At 36.5% G+C, this 19,411-nt stretch overlaps 1 protein-coding gene across 8 annotated transcripts in view; it reads left to right on the top strand.

Moving 5' to 3' along the window:
• CEP170 (centrosomal protein 170) overlaps positions 1 to 19,411 on the top strand; it is a 95,928-nt gene that overhangs the window by 68,168 nt on the left and 8,349 nt on the right. For 2 of the 8 annotated variants that reach the window (XM_054279161.1, XM_054279157.1), the window contains 5 exons: positions 2,618 to 4,426; positions 10,072 to 10,306; positions 14,819 to 14,996; positions 16,424 to 16,591; positions 16,876 to 16,964. In XM_054279161.1, the coding sequence (XP_054135136.1) occupies positions 2,618 to 4,426; positions 10,072 to 10,306; positions 14,819 to 14,996; positions 16,424 to 16,591; positions 16,876 to 16,964 (2,479 nt within the window). The remainder of the gene's footprint in view (positions 1 to 2,617; positions 4,427 to 10,071; positions 10,307 to 14,818; positions 14,997 to 16,423; positions 16,592 to 16,875; positions 16,965 to 19,411) is intronic. The other 6 variants (XM_054279160.1, XM_054279159.1, XM_054279158.1 and 3 more) reach the window with 6 other exon arrangements.

Raw genomic sequence — 19,411 nt, 5'->3', positions numbered from 1 at the left:
TTCTCTTCTGCTTTTTTCTTCCTGCAAATTTCACTTTAGAGGTTGTGATCATCTTTGGGAGAAGTTGTACAAAGAAGTTTTGCTTTTAAAGTTGCATAATGCATATATCTGTACCAATGCATGAAAAAATTCTTATCAGTGACTGCTGCTCTGTTGTTGCTTTTCCTCCACTCATAAGCATTGAACTTGGCCTAGGATACTGAAAGTCAAAGGAGATGGAAAGGGGTAAAATTAAATTATCTGATACACAGAATAATGGAAATTAAGAGCAAATTTTGCACTATTTGAAAGGATTGGGTGTGTACATACAGGACACTTAAAAATTGCTATTGAGACTGATTCTTTGGGTGGTTAATTGGGAGCTTTGGTGGTCTTTTGTTTTCTGTAGTTTTAAATGGTCACTTTCAGATGAGGCATTACCTAGGATCTTTTTTCTTTGGAGAGGTAAAGGCTTTTTTTACCATTATGAGAACTAAGATAAGAGTGAAAGGGAAGTAGCATACCTGTTCTGCAAGAACTCTAAAATACTAAAGGGGAAATAAAGCATTCAAAGCACCAAAGGTGTAGTAAGAATAAAATTTAGTATGTACATCTAAAAGCCAATTCAGAAAGGGTGTCTTGTTGACTTAGATGCCTGTATCTTCTTTAAAAATCTTTGTATTTAAACTTCACATAACATATACTTACAACATGTAGTTGCTAAACAACTCCATGCCTTTTTTTTTTCTAAAGGCAGTTTGAAATTCACCAGGAAGCAAGTCACATGCTTATATATGTATAAAATATTTGATCTAGTAGTCATGTCTGAGACAAGTCAGTCTTCACAAATGACAATCATAAAGATTTTCATGAAACTTTCAATTTGTTTCATAATTTTCAAGAAAAAAAACAGTCCTGGAATTAGAAAAACTTGCTTTGATTTCAGAGGTACTTACTGTTTGTCAAATTAGTATCTTAACATAGATTATAGAAAAAAAAACAACTATGAGTAATTTTGCATTCTTCATCAAAGGTGTGACACTGCAAAGAGAAAAGATAGATTTGTTAGCGTTCAAAAACATGTAATCATGGAGCGATTATATGCGGTGCTTTTTATTAAGAGCTCTGGGAATCGGGGTATATTCAACCCAAATCTGACTCCAACCATACATCTGAAATGATCATGTTTTATACTCTATCGTTACATAACTTTCATGTTAATTATTAAACTTATATTGTTCTATTGTGTACATAAATTTAGCCCCTCTCTGAATTTCCAACATAGTTTCTCACTATTCTTCATATGGTTATATAATAATTACATTTAATTACTAAACAATCATCACATCTAACAATTATATAATTTATCATACTGCTTACGCAGGTGCAGTTGATCTGGGAAAGCACAAAGCCTAACATTTTAGATTCTATCTTTAACTTTTTCCATGGTTCCACTATCAGATTGAAGAGCATGGATAGAAAGCAGGTATACATACAGCATGATGATTGAATTGCTTAGAGGATTCTTGCAGAGAGAGAAAAACCCTATACTCCAGTTCTTACTCCTGGAGCAACCAATGTTGGTGGCAAGCTGTGATAGGAAAGTCTCAACAGGGTGTGCAGAGCAGTTGCTTATAGATCTCTCCTGGCAAGAAAGGGATTTGACAGATGTGTGTTACTAAATGTGTCACATTATATTGCAACAGCAGACAAATGAACTGCAAAAAGAATTTTTTCTATTCAAATATTCAAAGTCAGGGCAATTTATAGAGCAATTTATATCACCTTTGAGTAATAAAGGCTTGTTTCTGACAGCACAACTGCTGTGTTTGTTAAATGGGCAAGGAGGGCACAGTCATCATCACTGTGGAAAAATAAATCTTAGTTTCTAAAACAGTTATTCCTTGCAATAGTCTCCATGGGATGCCCATGCTTTTCTGATGATGGAGCACTCATTCTGTGTTCACTGAGAATTTAGTGAAAGTGCTTTTGCTCTAATACTGCATTCTTTTGATGCTTTGTATACAAAGCATTGTTGATGCATTTCCATGCATTTTTACACTACAGTGTCTTGTTTGGGATAAAAACATTATTTTTGCTTTCTCAGCCATAGTAATTTGTTTGTTCATGAGTGGGGCTTTTCAATATTGCTGAGAAGTGTCTCCCAGCACTGCAGATTCTTGCCTGAATGAGGCAAGGCCTCACAGGGAGAGGCTGTAGTCTGTCCATGAGACAGACCTCAAGCTGTGGAACAGGCAGGTAGGGAGGAAGAAGGAGGATCCTACTCTTTTTGGTAGTTTTGAAATCTGGTCCTAAAGGTGTTTAGGAATGTAAGACTTGCTTTCCACTTCCTGTTGTAATGGTATGCTGATTGATATAACAGTGATTTCTCACCTATTTTAATCTATTGTGAGATCATAAAAACTTTGTGTGATTCAGTTGGCTAAAAGAGTTCATAAAATGTTTTTCTACATGTCTAAATATAATTGATCTTGGTCACAGAACAGCAGGATGGACTGATGACTTTTTCAGTTCCGTTTTATGTTGTATTAGCCTTATGCAGTCCTAAACATTTAATCTTTCTATTTGCCTTGCTGTTGGATGTCTTCTCAAATATTTTTTTCTCTTTCATTTTTAGACACAGACATCAGTGAGTCTGGTATTTCTGTAAGAAGTGCTGGTTCAGCTGCTTCTCTGACCAGCCAAGGTGAGCGAAAGAGGAGGACACTTCCACAGCTTCCCATAGAAGAGAAAGTAAATGAAAATTTAAAACAAAAAACTGTATCTCATCAGAGGTCAGAAATAGGTGAAAAGCAAGACACTGAACTTCAAGAGAAAGAAACTCCAGCTCGTGCCTCAGATGCTAAGTCAAGCAGAACAATGAATGGTCTTTCACCCAAAGCTACTGGAGACAAAGTGTTTTCTTTTCCCAGCTCTTGTAGTAAAGAGAGAGTTGAAACTGGCAGAGAAACTTCTGTGGTGAAACAAGCTTTAGCAAAAATTCAACAACAAGAAAGAAAGGAGCAAGGACACTGGACACCTTCAAAATTATCCTCTACAAAATCTGCTGCAAACCAGATTGAGAAAGGTAGGGAGGAGATTGTTATGTCACCCAAAACTTCGGATAATCAAGAAAATGCTCCTGGACATGTTACAGATAAAGCAGAAATTAAATTGGCACAGATTGAGGGAAAAAGAAGAAAAAATGAGGAAATCATTAGAGGACAAAGTCCTAAAGTTCTTGCAGGAGATAAAAAGGAATCTTCAAAACCCTTAGTGAGGCAAGGTAGCTTTACTATAGATAAGCCTAGCACAAATATACCTATAGAACTTATTCCTCACATTAATAAGCAGAGTGGTTCTGCTGCCCCTTTAGTATCTGCAAACAGGTTACGTGACAGAAGTGATTCGATGGACACTGATTCCAGTATAGATACAACACTAATCTTAAAAGACACAGAAGCTGTAATGGCTTTCCTTGAAGCTAAATTGCGTGAAGAAAATAAAACTGATGAAGGTCCTGACACTCCTAGTTATAACAGAGATAACTCCATATCACCAGAATCAGATGTCGATACAGCCAGCACAATCAGTCTAGTTACTGGTGACACTGAAAGAAAATCCACGCAGAAGCGGAAGAGCTTTACAAACTTATATAAAGATAGGTGTTCCACTGGTTCCCCTTCAAAGGATGTTTTAAAATCTTCTACAAGTGCTAGAGAAAAGATTGAAAAGAAAACTAAGAGTCGATCTTCAGATGGTGGGTCTAGAGCTGACACTCGCAAAACTGTGCAATCCAGTGGAAGAATGAGGCAACCATCAGTAGATTTAACAGATGATGACCAAACATCCAGTGTACCTCATTCTGCCATTTCTGATATCCTATCATCTGACCAGGAAAACTACTCTGGCAAATCACATGGAAGAGTTCCTTTCGCCTCAGCAGATGAACTTGTACATTCCAAGATGGAAGGAAAGTCAGCTAAATCAAAAACCTCTCCTGTTGGACTTGGGCAGTCCAGTAAATCTACCACACTTCCAAGACCTCGTCCCACAAGGACTTCTCTGTTGCGCAGAGCCCGTCTCGGTGAAGTCTCAGATAGCGAGCTCGCCGACGCCGATAAGGCTTCGGTCGCTTCCGAAGTGTCCACTACGAGTTCTACGTCAAAACCTCCATCAGGGAGGAGAAACATTTCCAGGATAGACTTACTGGCCCAGCCTCGCAGGAATCGACTCGGCTCCTTATCGGCACGCAGCGACTCTGAAGCAACAATAACCAGGAGCACTGCCTCCCCGCGTACCCCAGAAGCAATCATCAGGAGTGGGTCAAGGCTGATCTCAGGAGGAGACAGTGCTAAAGTTTCTGCTAGAACTCGAGCCAATAGCATTTCTCGACTTTCAGATTCAAAATCCAAATCCTTGGCTTCGGCTCATAATTCTCCCTCAGGTATGTGAGATTATTTGAAATCATTTTGTACAATACTAGATGCTTTTAACATGTGGATTTTTTAAAGAAATTGTTTAAGAAACTGCTTTTATGAAACTCTTGAGTTTTAGTTGATGCAGTCTTTTTCTTTGGAATAAGAGGCTTCCATAGCATTGTAGAGGTTTCTCATTTAAAATCATAAAGCCAAGAAACTGTAATCCTTCAACTCTTTGGATGTGTTTTCATCTTGAAACCACTAAGAACTGAATTGGGACAGTCAAATGCATCAACAATAATTCGTTTTAGTGCAAAACCAGACAAAAGATCTCTGCTCAAATCATGGTAGTAGAAGTTCAGAAGGTCAGCAACACTATTTAGTACATAGGAGATATAATATTTATTTATAAGGTAGGCTTGTGAATAGGCAATCAGAGATTTTTTGATAGGAATAATAACGTTGAAGTAATGAATTGAAAAGGTATGTACTACCTAACTAAATATCATAAAGAAATGTCTTTTAAAGGGTCTGCCTTATCTTGGATTATTTCCCATTTTGTGTTCCAAATCATGGCGATTTATGAGTCCATCATGATTTCCAGATCATGTTGATCTTCTTTTGTGTGGTGGCTATTCTACCTTGTCTTACATTTGGAAGGAAAAATCCGCACAGTCTATGAATTTTAACCTACTATTCTGTTAGAAGTTAACGTAGCATTCTTAGTGCAAGCAGTGTTAAAGCTGGTAGGTTTTTTCAACAGCAATATTAAAGCTATCGAAATAAAATGTGGTAATTATAAAAAAGTGAACTTTTTTGTGAAATGAGTATTTAAAATAAATGTCTGCTTGCTTTTAGAATTGTCATGCTAGCAGCTTTACCATATTTGCAGTTAATCCGCAGTCTCAGAATAAAATTGAGTAGCTTCCAGTGATGTAGTGCTCTGAAATTTTGCTGCGTCCCATTCAGACTTGATATAAGCCACTGTGATACTTCATTTCCCACACTCCTGCTGTCCTTCTGTTGCTTGCATATCATAAGTGGACCATGTCAGGATTCTTAGCATTGTATATTCCCCAGGTATTTAGTTTTGCTGTGTCATTTATTGGCTTAATAGAAATTTCTGCTGAGATACACTGCTGAATTGTAGAGTTGACTCTGTGTGATTCTCTGACAGGTGTCTACAAAGGTACCCAAAAGAGTTGACCCTTCAAATAAAAATTCAGTCTTTCCTTGTTAGATATAATTGGAAAAGCAGCATGTTTTCAATTTTAATCAAAATTTTAAATTGTCAAAACAGCCTGAAAGGTGGCAATGCTAGGGTAGGGAAGTGTCAGTTAAGGCTTCCATATATTTATTTAAATAATGAATACTAGTTTACATTATGATAATGCTGATTTCTGAAAAGGTGAAGCCCAGATGTTTTTTTTCACTTGACTACTTTTGTTTTTCACAAAACTCTGTATGAACTTTGAGTTTTGTGTCCATGTGAAGTATTGCAAGCTTCCTAGATTTCCCAGGTTGCTGCATTGAAGTGGTTTGCTGCTTCTGTTAAGGGAAGTGAGTGTATCTTTCTCTTCTCACTCTATTAATCTATCATTTTATTGTCTTTGCTAAATGTTCATTTTTCCATGTCCCACAGTAAAAGTTTACTGTAGCTTACATAAAATACTGTTTTCAAGAGAGAAAAGATGCCATCTTCTCATGGGTACCCCAACATAATAATCTAGGTAATTTTAAAAGACCGTTGTTAGAAAAATCTACAATAGTAGTAGCTTCTGTCTTATAAAACTGTATCAGTTAATATATATCAGTGGAGAAGTCCATCAATATAAGGGCCAGAATCAAAAAATAAGTAATGAAGCAGTCAGATACTTTCAAAACAAAATCATTGCTAAATAAACTGATTAAGTCTTGTTAGTATATAAGTAAAAAATATTATTACTACTATTTTGGATTTAGAGTTCTGAATTTTGTCTGTATCAGTAGCATTATTGTATAATTTTTTTACTGATTTATTTTGGTTATTCTTTAGGAAAATTTGAATTGCTTTGAAAGTGGTGTAACCTTCTAGTGTATATAGGAGTATATGTAAAAATGCATCTCCAACTACATATAGGCCACTTTTAATTCCTCAATTTAATTTTGTTTCTAGAAAAGTCAACAATTAATTTTAGCACTTTTGGAAAGTACTAATGAAGTGTTTGACTAGAGCACCTCAGCTGTTTGGATATGTTTTACTTCCGGCACATTTAATCAAGGTGTAACAGGAATGAATTTTCTTCTCTCCCTGGACATAGAAAGACTGGAAAATGAATGATTATTACCAGTATTGGGTTACCAGAGGACTAGCCTCTCTCAAAATGTTAAATATGTTCCATGGGTTATCTCATCAGAGGTCAGTTAACACTACCACATTGTAGATCAGTAAACACTGGCAGCCTCTTAAATCAGCCCACAAAGAGCAAGTTATTTCTGCACTTCCCAAATCTATGTTCCAGACACATATACCTGTAAAATGAAAGCAAGAATAAGGTGTAGTTTCTGGATTTTTTTTATTGTATTGTACTTCATGTGGATGAATTGCAACACGATGGGGTTAAAATTGTTGGAGCTAGCAGCAAGTCTGTAATTTGTAGAATCATTTCCAATCCTTGATGCGGTGAAGTATTGCTTACTTTTATATGAGAGGACAAGCAGATAAATGCAACATCTAGGGTGAGAACTGTTAGCATTGAAGTCATTACCAGAGCATTTCTGGGGTAGGAGGCTTGATAACTGAGAGCACTGTGAAGACACATGAAGCAGAATTAGTAACTTTATAGCACAAGCAGTGAAAGGTCTGGTGAAGGCACTGCCTCATCAAACAGTAGAGTGTGATCAATAAAAACAGAGGAGCCCAAAGACCTTTTTTCACAACAACAGAGGGAAATTGAAGATGATGTTGCAGAAGGAGCTGTGTATCAGGAATACAAACGGCAGGATCAGCCGTGCGAAGCTGCTGTAAAATTGGGCATTGAGTCAGAACAGAGAGACCTTGAGCAGCCAGCTGTGTTTGGCAGCTCTGCTGCCTTGCTGACCTAGCTGTCATTGCACATAGCTGCCAGATAGGTTGATCAAAGCTGTTGAGGTAACTGTGGGGGACAAGAAATTGATAATTGAGAAAAAACAGCCCTTACTAAGTAGATTTTAGTAGTAGGAGCTTGGAAATGGATGCACCTTGAGAAGACAATGCCTCAATAAGAGTAGAATACCTTCTAAGTAGTATAAGGAATATATTCAATAAAATTTATTCTCAGATCTTTGAAGTGAGAGTATGTTGTCCAAATCATCAAACTTGCCAGCTTAATGATTGTCAGGACATTATACTTCTCACAGAGTAGTCATTAAATTAGGTTTTAGTGCTGATTATTTTAGCCAGGGTTTTGGGGGGTTTTCTAGTTAATGGTGCTGATATTCACAGTCTTTGGTGTCTGAGATAAGCAACTGCACAACAGCTTTCAGAAATGTACATAAACTACAGTGACATTTTGGGCCTGCATAATTTAAAGATAGTATTAAAAGCATATATATGCAAATGTATAGCTACCTCACTGGGAAACATGCTTGGATATGCTTGTCATGAATTTCACAGCTTTGAGATTTTTACCACTAGGCCTACAGTAACTTTGTCCTCATATTAAAGAGAAACACATTGATCATATGTAACACCCCAACATTTCAAACCTTAAAATTTAATGGTCTTAAAAATAGGGGTTTTATGATACTATGTAATGTTACAAATGATTGTTAATTATTTCATTTCAGTTAGTATCTCTGAAATGTTTAAACCTTTACAAAATTCAGTATTTCTGATTGAAAGTATAATCTTTTCCTAAAAAAGTGTGGGTGGAAAAGAGGACCTAAGACTAATTTCATAAATATATTTTATTTAAGCAAATGCTTCTAATCTGAATGTTTTAAATTGAATTAACGTGATAAAACACTATTTTGTACACAGAGAAATCCAAGCTTCTCCCAGACCCAGACCCTGATGTTGAAACTTACAGTGGTAGAGTACTAGAAATCAAATCTGTTTCTGATATTTCACTTCTCATTCAATTTTTAGTTTTTAAATATATTATTACATATGCTCATTGTACAGTGCTGAGTTGCTGAAGTATCTCACTTGAGAGATTTTAACATAAATTTTATAATTATTTTAAAGACTATAATTTGAACTGGGAAAAAGAATTTAAACAAAAATGGATGAAAAAATGTGGGCCCAACTCATAAATCTCTTTGGACTTTGGTCACACATTGCTTGCATGCTGTTGGTGGGAAAATGTACTTTTTCTGCTCATGTTCTATTTCCCTAAGATCAAACAACTTTGAAGCCTCCAAAAAAGAGATCAGAAAGTGATTGGAGAGACATTGTTACTTTCTACAATAAAGTTAGAAAATTTTAAAAAAGTAGAACTAGACATCATTTGAAACCCATATTTAAACCTGAAAAAATTGCACCAGCACATGTTTGTTTTCAGCAGTTGAAACTTCATTATTTGTATGAGGGAAGGGATGTAAGCTTATACACCAATGTCATATTCTACATACCATAATCTTTGCATTATGCAAAAATTACTTCCATTATTTGTTACTTAAATTCATATTAGTGTATACTTCATTTGTAATGTTCATTTTTTAATGTATGAGGAGAAATCATTATTAGTTCTTGAATTTTTTAATACTAAAAACCAATTTACATCATTTGGTTCTATATTTTTCAATCACCAATAGGTGGTCACACACTTACTTCATTTTCTGCAGTACTTACAGAGCCTCATGAATGTCAATGAATTTGGGGTATTAAGTCCCCTGCAACAATTTAGCAGGCTGTGGTGATGAGGATTTCTTTACACTTGGTGGTGTCTCTTCCTGCTGGAAAGGTCTGAGGACAGCACACCTGAGATCCATTTTCTAGACTTCAGTAATTCATAAGGGGACAAGAGTCTCCTACGTAGTTCCAGTTCTCCTGTACTTCAGGCTGTCCTCACCAACATGGCTGTATAATGCTTTATGTGCTGCATGTCAGAACATTTACTTCTTTCTCTGAGGCTGCTTTTCTTATGGATGTGCTGCAGATTTGCATATATTAATTTTATATATGCTTTTTCTGTAGAAAGCATAGAATCATTAAGGTTGGAAAAGACCTACACATCATCTAGGAATTTTATGCTTTCCTTATGTAAGCATGCATTCCAGGCTTGGTGCCAGCTCCATCCCTCCTTCATATCTCTTCATTTTCTTTATTGTGTATTCATAAACCTTGAATGAAATTTGGGAAAAAATCTGCAGAAAAAGTGCAATCTGACTATATACTTAAATGTTAATGAATTGGGCCCTTGTTTTGTAATACAGTTTGTTTGAGCTCATACAAATCACTGGCTTTTGCATCTTACTTTACTCATCACTATACAAAGAGCATTAGTTTTATGTTTTTATTAATCAATATTTTTTATTTAACACAAATTCTGTAGCTTTCTTTTAAAGATGTAGTAAATAAACCTTTTGTGAGGTACCTGGGGATGGATAATAAATAGCTGTGTATTTTTTGTGATGTTACTGAAATAATGCTGTTTTCTCTTATAAAAGACGCCATAATAATTCTTTTTTAATAATTAAACTAATTTAGTAAGTGCAAGATGGAGGCGCTTTCCTACAGATTATGCTTCCACCTCAGAAGATGAGTTCGGATCAAACCGTAATTCCCCTAAACATGCCCGTCTGCGTACCTCTCCAGCCCTGAAAACCGCGCGCCTGCAGAGCGCTGGGACAGCAGCTCAAAGCAGCAACACCTTCAAGCACAGGATAAAGGAGCAGGAAGACTACATTCGTGACTGGACTGCCCACCGGGAAGAGATTGCAAGGTTGGTTTGACAGGAGCGCTCCCAGAATAGCAGAGTTTGTACCCAGGTGCACATAGAGGACAAAGGGAGCTGATGGATTTGCTCTGTCACTCCTTACTGCTTTCCTTCACTCACTGAATGGGTTACTTAAAATTCTTCCTACGAGAGAAGTGTCTGGCAGGCAGAACACTCACATCACCGGCACATCTCTTTTTAGTGGAAATTGATAGTAACTTCTGATTTATGATAGCCAAATCCCAGAAGATGAACTTTCAGTTGCATTATTGGGACTTGCACAGGTACTTGGTGTATTTCCCAAGGCTGAAGTGTATGTGATTTTGTACTGCCTTTACATGTTGAGATCAATCACAGGTGACAGAGAGAGAAAAAAATAAGCTTTGGAATGTAAGAGACCATGTTCTCATTTTTGATTTTTGATTTATCAGGACATTATTTCCTGTTAGGTACTTTCTGATTTAAGTCATGCGTATTCACCAAAAAGGATTTTTTTTTTTGTTGCAAGTCCATGAGATAAGTATATCAGTACCTCTGTCATTGCTGGCACTACTCTGCTTCAGGTGAACCAAGGCAAAGTTAGTTGCACATTCTGGTAACCAATTATTGCCATATCATGCGACAACCAGCAGTGAAAATTTCAGAGAGCTTGCACAAGCATGTAAATGTTATTTGACACTTAGATGTCAGTGTTCAGGTTCCAAAGATTTTCACAGAACTTAATTGGGAAGCCTAAACAAGGAATATGTTTTCCTTTTAAGATTAGTTTTAATAGTGTATTTTCTTAATACTGTGGAAGTGTTTTGCTTAGTGTGATTAATTATTTTTTGTTTCCTGATTTTGGTCATATTTTTCAACATTTGTTTTTCGTTGTGATCTGTGCTAAGGGAGGATGTAGTGACCTGAGAGACACACAGAATATGCCTAAGGGAGTCTCATAGTATCTGGACAAATAAAAATAATCTTCCTAGAAGATCTCTTTCTTTTCAGAAGTCTAAAGTTAGAGATGGCTGTAGGAAGGACTGTGTGTATATGGGAAAAATAATTGATGGCCATAGCATATTACTTCCTCCTGATAACTAGTACTGCTGAAGCTCTACTTCAGTGAAACTTTTTGATATGTTTTGCCCATCTAAGAGAGATTGACCCTGGACATAATGGATGAATCAGTCTAAATTCATTTGATGGTTAGGTTTGCAGGTTTTTCTCTTACCTTGGGATTCTTACCCTTTCCTACATTTATGTATTGGCTTTAAAATTTGTTTTAAAGGCTGTGTACTTATCCTATGTCTTCAGCTTTATTTTCAGTTGAATTCCTGAGAGGCTCAAATCAGTACTTCTAAATTTTTAGGTTTATGTAGAGATTTTACACAACCTACATTAAATGAGCTTATTTAAGGTAAAGAAAAGTAGCGTTTAGCATCTGAGAAATTCCAGGTTACTGTCAACTGTTGTCACTGCTTCCAATACCAGTTTTAGCCTCTGCTGAGTGCATTTGCTGTGGGTCACTAGTTCATCCTTTCTGTGTCTCCATATCTTTGTAGTGATTCACATTTTTGCTCCCTTGGCTTTAATTTTAGCTTCTGTCCTCTATAAAAAACTTTTTGTCTCTGCTCCTATTCCCTTGCTAACCATAGGCTCTATTATTGCCTACCCTGGTTTTTTGTCCCTCCCAGCCATCAGTCCAGCCCCTATGTTCCAGGTCCCTTCAACTCTACTCAGAGTTTTAAAATAATTAAGATGGCTATATGCTCTGATTAAAATGAGTTGATTTATTTTTGTTGTTGTTGAATAACTGATTAGATTGTAAGGATAAGCCTTTCATAAAATACATGTGTAGCAGAAAGTAGTGTAGAAATCGTATAGCAAACATTTCATTGCATCTGTGTTACCATCATACTGTGTTTTAATGACTCCATGACTGCCACAGTATGCACTTTTCACAGACTTCAGGATTTACAGATGTTAATAAAACTGAAAATTTGAAAGAGGTATTTAAAGAAACTTCCTGGAATAACTAAACTTGATTTAAAACACTTTGACATGCCGGGAATTTACACCCTCGGAATAATGGGAGCTTCACAAATATTTTATTGAAGGATGTTAAAGTATTGTTACAAAATCCACTGACTCAGTATAGGAAGTGTAACATAGCAGACTAAGCATAAAAATGTTTTTAGTAATCCAGCAGTTCAGCACTATTACAGATATCTTAGAAGTATTCCTATTTCCCTGTATTTTTTTTTCTAACACTGGGTATTCTTTCACTACAGGTAAATAAGAACTAGAGTTCCAGGCTTGGAAAGGTGGTCATGCTCTCTCCATTCCAAGCCATGTGTTCTCACCTTATCCTATGTGCTGGAAACTGAGTCTGTTCCCTTTGTAGCTGTGTAGCTGCCTGAGCCTGCTCACCAAGTGAATCTAAAGCAGTATTTCCTAGAGTGGGTTGAGGGATTTAGGGAATTTGAGGTTTATTAGTTCTGCCTCTGTGAATTGATTTGCCTTGTATGCCCGCTAGGTCTGATGCAGGAAGCAGTAGAGATCTGCAAGGCTGCCTACAGTTGTAGTAGAGTAAATAGTGTGCACCTAGAGCCTCAGTCTCTTGTCCCTGATTACACAAAACATACTCCTTGTACTTAAGCAAAAATATATGCTTCTGAAAGTTTAAGTAGAATTACTTGAAAACTTCATAAGTCAGGCTCAGCTCACAGCTGGTTTCTAATCTTTGTCATAGTGCTTCTTGTTTGCTGCTCTATATTGTTTCTATACAGGAATGTAATTGAGTACTGGACTATAGCTTACTTTCATATGGAAAATGATTACAGATTTTGTTCACATGACTGATATTTGACTGTGATAATTATCTGGTTTTGCCATCAATGTTAGAGTTGTTTGTCCTGATACTTCTGGGATTCATTTGAGTTAATTTTTATATAGAGATCTGACACTTTATGCAATTTTGATTTCTTGCTAAGAACTCAAATGAAGTGGTTGTGTCATGCTGAAACATTGCTGATTTCTTTGAAGAGTTAAGTCTTCAGTAATAGATGCTGCTTTTGATTATGGTGTTTAATGACGTTTCTCTTCTGAAAAATTTGCTGATAATTGAAGTCTCCTGGTTTTATTTTCTTCACAACTACTCATTAAATACCAGAATTTGTCCCAGAAAATCAAATGTGAATAGTAGCAACTTTTCTATTTAAGGAAAAAGTTAGACACTAAAGAAGTAGCTCTTTTAGGGTGTGTACTACTAAGAATTTTTGACTTTGAATGGCATGTGTAAATTGCCATATATTTGTCTACAGCCTTCTTCCAATTATATGTGTATGATATACTTTATTATATAATATACTTTATTGTGGATTGCTGATGATTAGCCACAAAACCCAGTGTTGGAATTTGGCTGGAAATTTCTCTAGTTATGTTTGCCTTTCTAGTTGAAATTCTGTTCACTTAAGCTGTCTGTAGGCCAGCGGTGTCCATTGTTTTTGACTTGAAGACAAAGTGAAAATTAAGAGCAGAAGGAAGCTCACCTTGAGCAATCAACCTGTGTGGAGCCCAGGGTGTGTCACTGTCACGTGGCTGTGCACCTCCTTCCACTGGAGCAGCGTGCGCTGTTTGTGTCACCGAGTGCTCGGTGGCGCAGAAGTGGCACTGTCACCTTCTGTGCCTTCGGTGCTGTCAGGCAAAAGTGTGAAAGGGGATCACTTAGCAGTCTGCTCTTCTCAAATCTGTGATCCAAGCTGGAGATTCAGGGTGCCATAATGGCTTTTAGCTTTTGCTTTGTGGTTTTTTTTGTCTTGTTCCCTCCTTTTGGGGTGTTCTGGGGAGGAGTAGCACAAGCAGAGCAAGCCAGAGCAAAGCTGGTTTTTTGATGCGCTGAATCAGAAAGCAAAGGACAGGACTCTTTGGCTGAGAATTCAGCTGTATTTTTGTAATGCTGTCATACCTAGGTTTTAAAGGTATGTTGTATTTTTGCCACTGAAAATATTTATTGATTACATTTGGGGATTTAGGGTATTGCTCTGGAATTTCAGACCCATAAGCAGCTTGATCTGAGTGAGGTGAGGAACTGCTAGAAGTTCAGAAGTCCTGAAAACATTTTTTTTTTCAAGTAGGCAAACTAAGGTACAAATTAAATGATTTCTGAGCATTTCAGATTTACTGCCATGTTACACAGCTCATCTGTGCAGTATTTTCAGCATATTTCCTATGCATCCTCTGTGTTAGATATACTGCACATTGCATGTATCTGTCTGAATCCTAGGAAGAAAACAAGGATACTCTGTCTTTTGAGATCACCTTTCACCTTCTTCCTCTAGAAAGGCATGTTGTTAAAAGCTTCAGTCAAAATTTGCTTTTATGGCTCTACAAGTAATTTTTCTGTTTAAAACGGCATGCAGCTTTTCATAGCATGGTCATCAGGAACTTGAACTTACAACCTCAGAGGCTGCAGATTGGGCTCTACTGGCCCAAAAGTGTTTGTAGGGGTGAATGTAACACTCTCTTTATTACTAGGATCAGTCAAGATCTGGCTCTCATCGCACGGGAAATCAACGATGTAGCAGGAGAGATAGATTCAGTGACTTCATCAGGCACTGCCCCCAGTACCACAGTAAGCACTGCTGCCACCACCCCTGGCTCTGCCATAGACACTAGAGAAGAGGTAGGAGATCTTCATGGAGAAATGCATAAGGTTCTTCCTTTTCTTTATTTCTTTTGCTTTTAGCATTTTGCATAGCCTTTTTAGTTTCTCCACTCAACCCGTATGCATGATCTCAACTTTTTTTTTTCATTTGAAGTTCCTTTACATTTCAACAAACAACCCAGGAATTATTTTGTGAACATAACTTGTCAAAAGGATGCATACTATCTGTCTGTCTCTTTTTTTCCACGAAACATAGGACAAGGTAGTTATTTGGTTTTTGCTTGTCTGTAGCCTTAGATGCTGTTGGACGGTATCTAAGTGCATTTAAAGACACTAGTGTGTATGCACAACTATATATAAATGTATACATTTAATTCTTTGCTTAGCCATTAAAAACAAAAAAGTCCCTCTTTTCACAGGTGACATAAAACTTCCATCTTCTGAACACTGAAATACTTAGGTACCATCAGTTAACTTTAGACTTTCTTTCTTGATAACACTGTCAAAAACTGCCTTTAAATAAGTTTGCTTTATGCTTCTAATAATTCTTATTTTCTTTGCCTACCTCTGGTGTGCTGTTCTATGAATATATTGACTAACGTTTTCTAGTAATCATCACAGGTCTAATGCTGGTAAACATGTTAATCTGAATTTAAGTCATCACTTTCTACCATGTTACAGTTCACCATAATAATGTGTTGTAAATGTTTAATGCATTTTTTTCTTCATAGTATTCCTTTCAAAAAGTGTTTTATTCATTTTTGTGTGCATAAATTTTGGTTAATACACTAGTTTACTGTGGTTAGTTTAATACTGTCTCTTTCTGTGGAAAAAAAGATATAAACAGCAATAAGAAATCTGTGAGCTGGGTACTCAGAAAAATTATAAATGCACTCACATAGATTTTGGGTTTAATTCTCATAGACTGTGGTTAAACTTCAAAGAAGTATAATGCTCTTTTTCTCAGATCCAATTAGATCACTCCAAATTTTTTTTATCATTAAATAATTATTTTCTTCTTCAAAAAATACAATGCATTGTGTACATACTGCAGGTGGCAGTATCTCCTTTAGGTAGTGTAAGTCTTTCTGTAACGCTATGACTTAGTTGGCAAAAAACCCTAAATCTTGGAGTACTCTTCTCAATTCCACAGATATGTTGCATTAATCAAAGAAATTAATGATTAAGTACCAGTTTATAGGTAGCTATTATGTTACCTGCCCATAAGCAAAATTTCAGTGGGGTAGTCTAAATTTGCCATGTATGTCTAGCATTTAAAAAAAACCCCAAATCTTGTTCATTTGTAAAAGATATTTTTACATAAGAGATGCATCATTTTATACTGTAGAAGACAGCAGAATGATTATTATTTGATAGACATCTTAGAAACTGTTTCGGGAGCAAAAACCCCAGTAATCTGATTTTTGGATGTGTCCAGTAGATTTCATGAACTTCGTTTTTCTTTTATCCCGCAGTTGGTGGACCGAGTATTTGATGAAAGTCTCAATTTTAGAAAAATCCCTCCAATAGTGCATGCGAAACCCCCGGAAGGGAATGGTCGGCCTAGTGATGCCAGACCTCAGCTGACAGAGGCCCTCGATCCCCCAACAATTACCCGCAGAAGGACTTGGAGCAGAGATGAAGTGAGCACACCACAGGATTCTCTCTAAGAATGTGTCAATTTTAAGCTTTTGCAATTATCTCCCCACTTAATATTCTAGACATTATCCTGCCTTTCCTACCTCTAGCAGGTGGCATTTATATTTGAAAAAATTATGTATTATTTTATCGGCAAAATGTTCAAATATCATTGTATATAATGCTATCTAAAACATAAGCAAATTTTTTTATAGTTAAAGATACCAAAATATGTGGGGTTGTTACTATTGAACTAATAATATCCTTTTTTATTGAAAACTTATTGCAGGTTATGGGGGACAGTTTGCTGTTGTCCTCAGTCTTCCAGTTTTCTCGCAAGATAAGACAATCCATAGACAAAACAGCTGGCAAAATCAGGTGGGTTGTTAAAAATTGCTGTTATTGCTGAAAATGTCTGTTCCCATCAACATTCCCGGCAGTAAAAAAAATATATATAATAATCACAGAGGAAATGTACATAGTAGAAGCTTGTCTTTTAAAAAAGCACTGTTACCTATGGCATTTTTAGCATTCGGAAGGATTTGGAATGAATACTTTTTCCATTATTCCTTCTGTTTATTTCACTTATGTGAAGAGAAATATCAGGAAAGTTTACATGGACAGAACAGCATCCAGCAGAGGAGCTCTTCCAACATATGCAATACTGTACAAAATCTACCCAACCTCTGTGCAAGTCTTGTAAAAATCTCTTCCTTAAAAGGTTAAAATGTTGCTGAACTCCAACATTGGGCCCTATAGGTTTGCCACGTTGTTGCAGGGATTTTGCATTTTAGGAAGAAAAATCTAATTGGACAGAGGAGAGCTGTTTCAGTAAATCCTTCTGAAAAACAGCTTGCTCTGGAGACAATGTGATCCCTGTTGATTTGTAAAACAACAGATGTAGCTACCTCTCATTTTCAATTGAAAATTCCTGCTTAAATAGTTAGATTCCTTCATAAGATGTCATAATAGTTAAGAAGAAGTGTAGACTTGTCAATAATAGTAATATGTTGCTCTACTTGTTCCATTTAACTTGAATATGTGAGTGTGAAACCAATTGTTACCACTTTGGTTGACAAGAATAAAAGAAAATTCATAATACAAAGTTCAGGGTTGTATATTTCTTATCTTCTTCATGTCATTGTGCTATTAATAACTTAAAAATAAGAAGTCTTTGGCTTAATGCATAATTTTCTGAATGTGAGAAAGTATTAGGTCTGTAATTGATTGGTTTCTTTAGGAAGTGTCAGATATTGGAATATTAGATGAGTGACAGATTAAACAACAAAAATGTATGTCAGAATAGGGTGATGTAACCAGTGAAAGTAGCAAAATACTAATATATCTGAAGATTCTATTCTCGTGGGATTACCAGAAAAGATTTGGCCAGAGAAATCAAAAAGAAAAATAATAATCTATATTAATTAGTTAAAACTGTAGGTTAACTGCCATTTCTAGTCCTGCTATTTCTAGTAGGAAAAGTATCACCAAGTGAAGAATCAATTATTTAAAAGCCTGTAACTCATTTTAATTATCCTATTCTAAGGAATTTTGTGTGTTGTTTTTACTGGTGATTAACAGTTAACGTTAAATTGAGGTCTTACACATTTCTGATTAATTTTCTGATCTTAAAAAGCAAGTCAGCTACTAATAAATGCAATAATAATGTGCTCATGTATGATATAAATACAAGCATACCTAAAAATATTTTATGCATACTTAAAGAAAGGGGATTTTTTTTTTTCTATAAAAATGCAGTAAACTTCCATTAATAAGGAATTATTTAGCCTTTTCCCCAGGGCCGTGTTCAAAACTTTCTTTTCCTCTGAGTGGGTTAGAATAATATGATGTTATTCATAATTTCATTAATATTTTGAATCAGAAAAACAGCACTACTTTTAATATTGCTTTTAGGGAGTGCCTATTACAGATTTTTACCTTAGCTTTGTTTTGAAATAGATGAGTTCAACCAACTGGTGTGCTGCCATTCCTCTTTCTGGACTTAAGCCAGTTAAAATTTCTGACCAGAGTAATTACAATATCTTCATAAGGGGGGTGCTCCAGCCCTCTGATCATCTTCGTGGCCCTTCTCTGGACTCACTCCAACAGGTCCATGTCCTTCTTATGCTGTGAACTCCAGAGCTGGATGCAGCACTCCAGGGGGATCTCAGCAGAGCAGAGGGGCAGGATCCCTGCTGGCCACTCTGTTTGATGCAGCTCAGGATAGAATTGGGTTTCTGGGCTGTGAGTGCCCATGGCTGGGTCATGTCCAGCCTCATCCACCAGCACTCCCAAGTCCTTCTCCCCAGGGCTGCTCTCCATCCATTCTCTACGTAAGAGAAGCCTGTGCTTGTGCTTTTATATGTTACAATGAGTTTGCAGGAGTTTTCACAGATTGTGAGGGAAAGAGCTAAGTAGGTTTTCTGGTGAGAAGATCTGCAGTTTTATCAGTGCTGTGCAATGTGAGTGCGGTACCATTGGCTTACCTTGTAGCAGGCAAGTTCCTCTTCAGCCAGGCAAAATGTTGGCAAAGCAGTCACAGCAGGGGAGGTACTGCTGTTTGCTGGGCATCCTGCAAAGTGCACTGGAAGAAAAATGGGGATTGAGCACAGTCAAGTAAGGTTTGCCTCAGAAAGCAGGGAAAAGCAAGAGAAGAAGGCAATTGGCATTTATAAATATATTATTTTAACTTGAGAAATATGGTTAGAAAGGGGAATAGCAAAGAAGACAAAGATGATGATCCCCCAGCGGTTAAAAATAGCTAATTGAAGTGTTCAAAAAGATAAAGTAAAAAAGGAAATCAGCGTCCTAAGTTTATAGTAAAA

Source organism: Melozone crissalis, unplaced genomic scaffold (assembly GCF_028551555.1).
Source record: "Melozone crissalis strain CALT ecotype California unplaced genomic scaffold, PUWL_Pcris_2 ptg000027l_1, whole genome shotgun sequence".
Classification (NCBI taxonomy): domain Eukaryota; kingdom Metazoa; phylum Chordata; class Aves; order Passeriformes; family Passerellidae; genus Melozone; species Melozone crissalis.
Note: the sequence above shows the minus strand (reverse complement) of the source record. Positions and strands in the feature narration are given on the sequence as shown.